Here is a 12,219-nt window from a genome sequence, read left to right as displayed (position 1 = left end):
TAACGATAAGTGCCAAAATTTCAACCTTCGGTCAACTTTGACTCTACTGAAATGGTCGAAAAACGCAATTGTAAGCTAAAACTCTTATATTTTAGTAATATTCAATCATTTACCTTAATTTTGCAACTAAGTGAAGTCTCTAGCACAATATTTCGATTAATGGTGAATTTATGAAAAAACCTTTTCCTTACGTCCGCGCGGTAACTCTTCCGAAAAAAATCACACATGCGATTGTGGTAATGTTTGCACCATTTTAAATTAGCAGTTAAATAAAGTTTTATATATGAAAATGTGCGCAATTTCATGCACAATACAACTAAAAACAACTCATGGTTGTAGCTTTTATCAATTTTGAAATATTTTCATATGAAAAATGATAAGTGACAAATTTTCAACCTTCGGTCAACTTTGACTCTACCGAAATGGTCGAAAAACGCAATTGTAAGCTAAAACGCTTATATTCTAGTAATATTCAAGCATTTACCTTCATTTTGCAACAAATTGGAAGTCTCTAGCACAATATTTTGATTTATGGTGAATTTATGAAAAAAATAACATTTTCTTTACGTCCGCGCGGTAACTCTTCCGAAAAAATCATACGTGCGATTGTGGTAATGTTTGCACCATTTTAAATTAGCCGTTACATAAAGTTTTATATATGAAAATGTGCGCAATTTCATGTAGAATACAACAATAAATAATTGAAGGTTGTAGCTTTTCTCATTTTCGAAATATTTGCATATAAATCACGATAAATAGAAAAAAATCCACGTTCGGTCAACTTTGACTCTACCGAAATGGTCGAAAAACGATATTGTAAGCTAAAACTCTTACAGTCTAGTAATATTCAGTCATTTATCTTCATCTTGAAACAAATCCAAAGTCTCTAGCACAATATTTAGATTTATGGTGAATTTAAAAAAAAAACTTTCCTTCCCTCCGCGCACGGATTCTCCGCCACAAATCTCCGAAATCCGTACGTCCCATTCTCGGAATATTTGCTCCGTTTCATAATAGGCATTTCATAGAGTTTTATATATGAAAATGTGCGCAATTTCATGGAAAATAAAACAAAAAATATTTGAAGGTTGTAGCTTTTCTTATTTTTGAAATAATTGCATATAAATAATATATATATAAAAAAATTTGACATTCGGTCAACTTTAACTCGTCAGATATGGTCGAAAACTGCATTTGTAAGCTAATATTCTTATAGTATAGTAATATTCAATCATTTGTATTCATTTTGAAAGAAATTGTAAGTCTCTAGGACAATATTTAGATTTATGGTGAATTTTTGAAAAAAATATTTATTTACTACCGCTCGTTACGAATTCATGCATTATTTTGTGATAATATTTTCTCTGTGTTGCTTTTATCGTTTTACAATGTGTTATATACCAAAAGGATTGCAATTTAGTGTACATTACAACGAAAAAAAGTAACTTGTTACCTTTAACCGGTTCGCGCACAGCGCGATTTGAATACAATTATATATGAAATTTCGTTTTTGCGCTATCATATATCGCATTATTTATATATGATGATGATAATTTTTTTCATTTCTGATGGTTGCATACTAAATTTCAGCCAATGACAAAAAAAGGAGCCAAAAATGAACTCTTAATCTTGAAAACTAAGCGCGCTGTGAATTTTTGAAAAAAATATTTTTTCCGCCTCCGCGCTCACTCTGAAACACCTCCGGCACACGGGAGACATTTTTTTTTTTTACCGCTTCGGCGTTTAAGGGTTAATGTAATAACTTTATTCGCTATAGATCAAAGATCAGTATAGATCAAAGATCAATATAGATCAAAGATCAATCGGGAAATATGCTGTTAAATTTAAACCTAGTGATAACTGAAGCTGAGGAAACTGTTCAAGCTGCTAATGACTCTTATCGTACATCGGCAACAAGGATAAAACTCTAGTAAACGTATGCCATCAAACACAACCGTAAAATTGAGATAAAATCATTTTAATCAAAACTATTGCGCTTGAAAGAACACATTTTACTGTTAGTTTCATGCCGATATAAGATAAATAACGTAAAGTTCGTATTACTATTATATAAAGGAGAATTGTGAATGGAATCACATAATTTTTTTACACAATAAACATGCCGCCAACGTAATCTGTTACCGAAAAATAAAGTAGTTCACATTCACAACGAGACATATTCAATTCATATTTCCACCTAAAAATACGTTGTATAAGGAAAAATAACCTTGTCTCATATAAGTCAAGTATCTAGATATTCGTTTATGCTAGGTGGAAGGAAGAGAATTTGCTCAGAATTGCGTAAATATGGCGAAGCAAACTCGTATTTGCCATCAGCTGATTTCAAACCACAACATTGGCCGCTGCGCGGAATACTGGCTTAGATTTGCCGTAACATTTTATAATACAATAATATGAGAATACATACAATATTATTGGATACAGTGAAGTAATGTATAACTTTTCAAATGATTTATGGAAAAGATGCATAATCAATAAAATAACACCATGCATTTTTCGGAACAGTGGTGGACAAGAATGAACATGAAAAAACATCCCCTGACAATGTGGAGCATAGTTACAAAGGCTGCCTTAATTTGTATCATATTTATGTACAAAAATAAAAATACCCTATAAGTAATATATTTTCATACACATTTTAAAAATAAAAGCATAAACATTTAAAAAATCGACACATCGATTGCTAAATTTGCACTCTTTTTAACTCTATATTTTTGGAAGAGCGGCAGATGGTGGTTTACAAGAACGAACATGAAAAACATCGTATTTGATATTGTGAAGGACAGTTTTAAAAGCTGCCTTTTTATCATATTTCTGCACTGAAATAAAAATACCCTTTACGTAATACATTTTCATACACATTTTAAACATAAAAGCATGAATATTTATAAATCGACACATCCATAGCTAAATTTGCACGTATGTAACTATATTTTCGGCACAGAACAGCGTTGGAGGCATATATTTTGCCCTAATACCTATGTAATAACTCTCCATAAAATTTGTTAATATAATTTCCATAAAATTTTTTAATATCATTTGCATAACCGTTATGGTCTGAAAGACATTTCTACAAATGTATGAACTCGTTAGACAACGGCGCTAGCGGCGCTGTTAACTGAAAATTGTGCCGTAAAATACCTTATTTTTTTCATGAATATTTTTGACGACAGTCGTAAAACCGATTCGCCACTGAGCGATTGCGCCATTAACTGTGGGCCGCCTGTACAGATGGCTTCCAAACACCAAAACCAGCTGTAAACCATGAGAAATAAATTCACTGCAAGCAATAAAAGAAAAGATGAATCAGTGTGCTTACCTCAGACAAATTTTGTGAGTCACTAGTATCTCAAAAGAGTTAATCTTCCATTAAAGTTCAGTGTGAAATTAAACATTTTCTATGCTAATATTTGATGAACGGCTATTAGGCTCCTCTTATGGGAAATAGCCTGTTGTTGGAAAAGCAGTACAGTTTTGAAGAATACAGTGGTCCCCCCGTATTTGCGGGGGATGCGCACCAGACCCCCCCGCGAATAGTTAGAATCTGCGAATTATTGGAACCCCTATAAAAACACTAAAAACAGCCTATTTTGTTAGTTAAAACTTAAGAAAAACCACTAAAAATTTTCATGTATTTTAATAGTTTTATCACAAAAAGTGCATTTTATGATGAAATTGATAACAAAAACCAGGAATTTGTGGGTATTTTTCATAGAAAAATACTGCGAATGCGCGAATTTTCCGCGAATAATTCAGGGAAACGTTCCCGAGAGAAATCCGCGAATGTGTGAGTCCGCGAATCCGGAGAACGCGAATACGGGGGGTCCACTGTATTGCAGCATGTGGAAATATAAATAAATTTTGAAAATATTGAATGTTGTTGTCTATGCATGGTAGCATGTGAAAGGATGGGTTAATATTTGCCAAGGAATATACGTAATGAGAAACATTTATGAATGCTAAATATTGAACTTCCATATTGTAATGACAGCAGTTATTTACCCAGCTGTTTAACAGTTGTTTAAGCTGTACTGTCTGTAAATTATAGGGATATGTTATTTAGTGATGACTTAATCATAATTATATTTTATATGTACAAAATAGTTTAGGAGTTAGTAGAAAAATTGAAATTGATAATTATGGTTATTTTGCAGCCTTCCTTCAGGCCTCACTCAGTGTTTAAATGGTGGGGAAAGCAGTCCATTGGTGGCTTGCAAAAGACTAATGCAACTAATTGTCTGGTTGGAGGCTGGTAACTTGCGAGATTTGCCATTATGCATTGCTCATCCTATAAGGTACAGTATTGACAGTAAAAATACTGGTATTGTATTGTCAATTTTTTTTATTGATTAGATGCAAGTGTGTATCTCATTTAAGGTTACAGGTAAGTGAGTAAAGAGTAAAGGTGTTTTTTGGAATCCCACAGCTGTCTCACTAGAATATAAAGCCTCTTTTTGTTTCTTCATTTTACTCTAGAATATTCCTTGTCACTTTACCATTTACCAGCTATATACCTACTTCTGTGATTTCACTGTGCAAAGTTTGTAGAGTACTGTGATCCTGCAGTTGAAGTGAATTCAGAATGTATAAATGGAAAATATTAAACACTCAGATAAAAAAAAAAAAGACGAATTTGCAGTGCTGGATTCCAAAATTTTCACTCTCTTTCTCTCTCTCTCATTTTGAAAAAGGCATGAAGTTTTTTTTTTCAACTCATTCACTTATCTCTTTTGCATAATGTTGAGTCATACCCAAACATCCATTGTGTTATTAATTTTCTTTAGCATTTTTCTGATATATGACTCCAAAGTGCAAAATTAGTAAGCTGAAATATTTAACCAGTGCAAAAGAGCTTATCAAGTTTTTACTTCAAGTGAAAACATTGAAATTCTCAATGTGTTACTTGCCAGAAAGAAGTTCTTCTACAAGGTTCGTAGAGGAACTGTTCAGAGGTTAAAACAAATTTGTACTGCCATTATGTACTTGTATCCCTCATCAACCAAAGTAGAACTTTGGTGAGAAATAAATGTTTTCTTGTGAATGGAATGTACATGGAATGTTTGGTAAGGAAACATGAACAGAAAAAGTATTCTATTTGTGTAAATGTTGCTTCAGAAAGCAATCAGCCATTATGAAGACTTCTTAAAATCAGCTCCTGGAATACGTTATTAATAACCCAAACCATTTACAGCTACCAAAGGATGGTTGTGTCATGTAGGTTTCAAAATTGATGGGGCCTCAATTATATTAAAATACAGGAAGTTCAGATGCTGCCAAATTTCCTGCAGAGGAGGGTCTTCGAAACTTGAGAGCATTGATCCTAAGTGATGTCAGGGCAGTTCCTGACCAAGAATCTACAAACTAGAAACTACATAGTATGGCTGCAGGGACCACACACAAGATGCATCACAGAGGCTCATGGAAGTCCTTGGAACCAAATGCATTTTTCCTTCTGGAGAAAGCCTCATGCTTTCTAGATCATACTTATATGTATCCAGTAATATACTTTCAAAAGCAGGATGCATATTATGATTACTTCAGTGATATATTATTTTTTTTATAGCGTAGTTGCTGTTGAGTCCTTAACAAAGGAGTACCCTTTCCCTTAACTGGTCGAATGCCCGGGTATGTGTCGTAATGATAAATATTATAACACATGATAGAGTATAAATGGACTCAGGATAACAGGGCACATTCTATTATCATCAGTGAATGCTGATACCCAGTTTTCCTACTACATCAAAACTGTAAGAAGAAGTGGTTATGCACATACGCACCATCATATTGTTTACATACAACCAAAATCAGACCAAGACGCCATTCCCTTTCTGGTCAGTCAAGAAACCAGAGCTCAGAGAAGTCAATTCTTTGCTTATTGATTCAGCTAAGTGCATAGTTTTAAGTTCCATTTTAAAAATTTCGTATTTAGACTGTAACGCAAGGGTTTATTGTGAATAAAACGCTGTAATCTGGCTTATTTTGTCAGCGCTTCTTATGATTGACAATCATTAAGCTAGTTCCAAGAATTTCATTCTTCACTTACCTATTAATTTCATTACTGAGGTTGATGAAAATATATAAGTTTAAAGCTAAGTGTACATATTTAAGTTTCAGTTAAAAATGTTGTTAGTTTATAATGTGGAACAATGATTTTAGTGTGTGTGAAAAACTGTAAACGGTAGTTTTTTCGCAGGTACTCGTCGGCACTAGTGATTTAAGATTGTTAGCGCCGAGAGTTTTGTTCTTCGCATATTTATTTCATTACCGAAGTTCATGGAAACTTCCAACTTGAAAGCTGAGTATGTAATTTCAAGTTCCCTCTAAAAATATTTTAGTGGAACAATGATTTTAATGTGCGTGTACAGCCGTAAACCGGCTTTTTCGTCAGTGCATGTCGGTGCTTCTTACAATTTGCAATCTTTAGCTGTTTATAGAAGTGGAATTGTTTTGAAGAATTTATCATTCTACTTGTTAGTTTTTATCTAAAAAGACGTTCCACTGTAATAGATACGTAATCTGTTCAGATAACGATGTCGTCAATAGCCTACCAGACAGTAGCCTGCAATCTACGTTGATTCAACGAGAATATGTTGGCTAGACTAGATATTGTCTGTAACCTGTAAGCTAGGATAATGTATACTTAAGGTTGAACAAAATATAACTTGGATGAGGCAGTAACCTGAATTAAGGTAAGTTTTGGGGACATATTCTGTTAGGATTTAGGCCTAGGCAGTAGCCCCAGTTTACACCAAAGACCTTACGATTAGATAAAAGGCTACATACATTTTCCCCATTTATATAGCCTGTATATTTACTTTAGGCATTGTCTTAATACCGTAGGCTATCGTGCATACCCTTAAAAGGGAATTAAATAATCTACATTGATTTAAAAAATAACATAGGTTATGTGATAGGCTAGCCTAGTTTTAGTAGACGAAAAAGTTAATCAGGACTAGACAATAACCTGCATCAAAGTTTTACATTAATAATTTACAATTTATATAAACCAAAAACAGTAGGTATGTAGACCAAATGGACTATGAGGTAGTAGCCTATCTTGAAGGCTACAGTTACACCTGGTTAATCCCATACCCTTAAGGAAAATAATCAGTATTAGACAATAACTTATACTAGGTGATAGCCTAGCTTTAAAATTTCACATCAGTGAGTTTCATATTAAAAAGTTATTGTTTTATATAGTAAACCAAATAGCCTTGGGCTAGATATAAACTATCTAAGTTAGACAAAAGTTGTTAGCCTAACTATGAATTGTATGTTTAAGTGACTTTCTGTTTTTATATTTGATCTAGAACAATCTGGATAAGCAATGCCCTGTATACTAGGCTAAGAGAGGACAATTTAGGAATCATCCTACTGTTGATGTACTAAGTGTTAGTCTAGCACAACAGCCAAGGACGGGATACAAACAGTATCCTAGGCATAATTAAATAACCTTGAGCCATTTAAATACAGTGGCCTTGGCTAACTAAACAAATTGGTACATAGAATATTAGTCCAAATAGTATGAAAAATCAAATTAGGATATTAGTCCAAATAGTATGAAAAATCAAATTAAAATTTGACATAGCTAGTGCAAAAAGACATATACGTATACTGTACAGCCGTATACGGCTGTCAAAACTACTAACTTAAACCTCGAAGGGCTTAAGTTAACATAGATTCCTAATAGAAGCTATTACAAATATTGAAACTGTATGAGAACTATAGAGGTGTCCCTCATTAATAATTTAATGACTGGCTTCTAATAACAACTTGTTTTATATCACTACAGGGCTGCCATTATGCAGGACCCTCAGTTCCGTATCAAATTGCTCAGGTCATTTTGTGCCAGTAGATATGGCTCATACCAACTGCATGCAAGTTTTATTGATGAGACTGCTCATTTTAAGCTGTCCCAATGTTTCCTAGGGTTCAGTAGAACTAAAGTTACGCAAAATTATATCTTTGCAGCAAAACTCCGGTAACAGATATGTAACCCCTTTTTTCTCAAACCAAGACTTATGTCTGGGTCAAAACCTGGTAACATCAGTCCCCAGTACCTCCCAGGTGTTTTATGTATGGACAAAAACTCAGTAAAATCAGTCCCCACCACCTACCAGGTTAAACCTGCAGGGGATATAGAGGGATTTTTACACAGGAGAGATATTCCCTCTATGGAATATGAGGGGGTATTGCCACTAAAATGACCCCGCTAAGCCCAAATGGATTAGGGACACAAATTTCAGATACCCATGGGAGAAGCCTTATAAAAGGAATTCTATTCCCCATTTACAGCCAACGATGCTGAAGAGGATCTTTTCCCATCAAAAGGGATACTAGGATCCATCTGACTCCAACAGATATTACTATATTTTCAATGGGGTATAGTAACTTGCCCAAGACTTTTGCCCCTTTGATAACAGCCAGTTACAGTTCAGTTGTTGAAGCCCAGTCAAAGTGTGCAAGCTTCCCAAAATGGGATACACAGCTTGCGGCATATGATCAATTTCTTAAGGAAATTAGGATCCTTCCCCCCCTGAAGGGATACAAGGATACATCTGAACCCAGTGAAAATAACAACAGTTTCAGAGGATTATGGTATTTCACCAAGGACCTCTGCCCCTATGAACAGGCAGTTGCAACTCGGCTGTAGATGCTCAGTCGGGTTACGCAAGCTACCCCAGAAGGGATAAACAATTTGCAGTATTTGATCAGTTCTGTATGGAAATTATGAATAACATCCGAAAATGTTGTTGCCACAGAACAGCAATGTAAGAGCGACATGATGCATGATCCCGAAAAGGAATTCAAGTTAGTCTAGTACACTCCAAAAATGTAAAAATACTGTATCCTGCAACCCAAAAGTGAGAGGGGAAGCAAATGTTGCCCAAATAAGATCTAGTGTTGGACTTGTGACAGAAACCACTATTAGTCAGTTCTGAATACAAAACTTCATATCAAAACATGAGGGGCTCCAGTACTCATCCCTGATGATACCAGGATCCTTGGTAGACAGTGCACATTTTCTCACTATAGTAAATATCTAATTAATGAGAGAAAAACTATGATCGAAGCTGTACATGTGAAAGACCACTAACAGAAACGGTCTTCTTGCTGGTGTCTATAACATTAAAGCAATAGAACACACACTTTATTGGGACCAAAGTTGGTCACCAAAGAGTTCCAGCCTTCTGTCCCTTCATTTCCAAAATTATTAATCTTGTAAAGACATGATCAGAATTTTGTAGTGATTAAAAGACTAGAGATAATGGTAAAGTTAAAACCGTTTTCCTCCGTCATCCCAGTTTCGGAAAACTCCACCAAGGAATGGGCAACACTACAGCTCCCTTCTGAAAGGGAAAAGCCTCCTTTATTTATAGTTACACACCAATTTAGGACCCCTATGAGAAGAATTTCAGAGGTGACAGCCTCAACAGGATTTCGTATTAAGATCCACCTCTTTAGTATTATAACCTCTACCATCTTGCTGGAAGTTGCCATTAAAAGTCTTCCAAAATGTTCCAGAACAATTGTTGCTGTGATAGTTAAAATCCTGTGAGAACCCTATGGCAAGCATCCTATGACTTGCTAAAGTGGCGCATAAAAGTGCAGCTAAAGTGGCGCATAAAAGTGCAAATGGAAGCATTGGAGGGCTCCAACTAGTCACTTCCTAATGTAACTTCATTATTACATCATAACCCTTACTGTAAGGACCTGTTGAGGAGTCTGTTGTGGTTAAAAACTTAACGAGCAAGCCCGCTAACAGAATTGCATGAGAGTAGTACTCTCTTTTGGGAAAAAGGGGAATTTAGGAAACAAAAATCCAAAACATCCCCTTACCCAATCCAAAAATGACAATTTGTCCAAAATTGCATTTTTCCTAACTATACAAACCTGAGGTCCTTTTACAATAGGAAGGTACTAGCGGCAGCTGGATAGGTCGTAAGCTTTCGAACAAGGGGTTCGGTAGTTAACTGCTTGTCCGACAGGCGCGCGCGCGCGACTGGGAGGTAAACAAATCACTTTTGCTTTTGGCCCAAGCAAAAACTGCAGAGTGAGGGGTGGCATGAGGTGGGGCTATGTGTAAAAGGACCTCAGGTTTGTATAGTTAGGAAAAATGCAATTTTGGACAAATTGTCATTTGTTCCGACACGGCATACAAACCTTCGGTCCTTTTACAATAGGAAGACTCACTTCTTGGTGGGAGGAATCTGAGTCTTTTGTGAACAGACTGGTGTTCGCCCAACCTTGGAAGTCTCCCTGGTCGTAAGAGCGAGGGAGGGATCCAAGCCTCTGTCCGATTGATCGGGGTGTGCACCGCAGGATCAATGGTCAGACCTCTGGACCGAGTACTAAGAGAGAGGCAAGCGTATCTCTTCGTACCAGCAATGTAAGAACTTGTTCCTGTACAGGAGCAAATATAAAGTCATGGGTTTGACTCTTGTAGGCATCCACTTCCCCCCCCTTGTAGGAGGTGGTGGATATTCTGCTCCTATCCCTAGTGAAAGGGATAGGATGGGGCTCTGTCATATAGCTCACCTGCATCTCGTCCTCATCCAGCGTAGTGACGACCGTGGCCCTCTGCCCACAGGTAGAGGAGGAGGAAAAGATGGGAAGAGGGAGCCAGTCACTCACTCACTCACACATCCATCCACACAGTCACACAGGACTCGATGCTGCTTCAGCCTGCGAGGGTCTGGGTTAGCTACACAACTTGTTGAGCAGCCACCACGGGTCCCAAGGAAAAGGTATCAAGGACCTGTGGGCAATATCCCGAAGGTAGAAGGACGTAAAGGTAGTCTGGTTAGACCAGACCCCTGCCTTCAGGACCTGCGCCACGGAGAAGTTCTTACGAAACGCCAACGAGGGGCCAATACTTCTGACTTCGTGAGCTCTCGGACGGGACGTACGGATGTCGTCACTACCATCAGCCTCATACGCCCTCCTGATGACCTCACGCAGCCAGAATGAAAGAGTGTTCTTGGATACTTCTTTCTTTTTGGTTACCCCGGTGCTAACGAAGAGGCGTCGACACTCAGGCCTGAGGTGTCGAGTTTTCTTCAGATAGCGCCGTAGCGCCCTCACAGGACAAAGCAGCATCTCATCCGCATCATTATCGGTGAAGTCCATTAGGGAGGGAATCGTGAAGGACTCGAACCTGTCGTCAGGGACCGACGGTTTCTGAGTCTTCGCAACGAAGTTCGGGACGAAATCGAGCGGTCACAGATCCCCATCCCCTGGAGTGTCGTACATCATAGGAAAGACCATGAAGTTCCCCTACTCTCTTCGCCGATGCCAGCAGGGCCAGCAAGAAGAGGGTCTTGAGGGTCAGATCCCTGTCTGACGACTCTCGGAGTGGCTCGAACGGCGTTCGAGTCAAACTCCTAAGGACGAGAGTCACATACCCACCCCGCAGGGGGCCTGAGTTCCCTAGGTGGGCAAGACCTTTCGAAGCTCCTCATAAGCAAGGAGATCTCGAACGAGTTCGAGATGTCCAATCCCCTCAGTTTCAGGACGAGAGCCAGGGCGGTCTGTATCCTTTGACTGTGGGGGACTGAGAGGAGCTTCTCTTGGCGAAGAAAAACGAGGAAATCCGCTACCTGCTGAAGAGTGGCTCTGAGAGGAGATAGACCGCGTCTACGACACCAACCACAGAAGACGGCCCACTTCCCCTGGTACACAGCTGCTAGAGGACTGACGGACGTTTCCAGCCATCTCTGTTGCTGCGCTACGAGAAAAGCCTCTCGTTCGCAAGAGATGGTGGATAACAGCCAGCTGTGAAGACGTAGGGACTGGACTGCTCGGTGGTACCGCTCGACGTGTGGCTGGGCGAGAAGGTTGTGCCAAGGGGGAATCTCTCTCGGTTCTCCTGCGAGAAGAGCCAGCAGGTCCGGATACCAAATGGCCTGTGGCCATTTGGGAGCCACCAGGATCATCCTGAGATTCGGGGTGACCAGTGCTCGACTGATCACCTTGCGAATCAGGCTGAACGGGGGAAAGGCATAGACGAAGAGGTTGTCCCACGGGTGTTGAAGAGCGTCCTCTGCAGCTGCCCATGGGTCCGGCACGGCCGAGAAGAACACCTGGAGCTTCCTGTTGTGCCGGGTGGCGAACAGATCCACGACTGGTCGCCCCCACAGGTCGAAGAGCCTTTCCGCCACGTCCTGGTGTAGAGACCACTCGGTCCCTATCACCTGA

At 38.5% G+C, this 12,219-nt stretch overlaps 1 protein-coding gene across 1 annotated transcript in view; it reads left to right on the top strand.

Moving 5' to 3' along the window:
- The window catches only part of LOC135208790 (huntingtin-like), a gene marked incomplete at its 5' end in the record, with an annotated part of 92,131 nt that overhangs the window by 25,256 nt on the left and 54,656 nt on the right, over positions 1-12,219 (top strand). The window contains 1 exon segment of the mRNA XM_064241313.1: positions 4,176-4,316. Coding sequence (XP_064097383.1) covers positions 4,176-4,316 — 141 coding nt within the window.

Source organism: Macrobrachium nipponense, chromosome 35 (genome assembly GCF_015104395.2).
Source record: "Macrobrachium nipponense isolate FS-2020 chromosome 35, ASM1510439v2, whole genome shotgun sequence".
Lineage (NCBI taxonomy): Eukaryota > Metazoa > Arthropoda > Malacostraca > Decapoda > Palaemonidae > Macrobrachium > Macrobrachium nipponense.
Note: the sequence above shows the minus strand (reverse complement) of the source record. Positions and strands in the feature narration are given on the sequence as shown.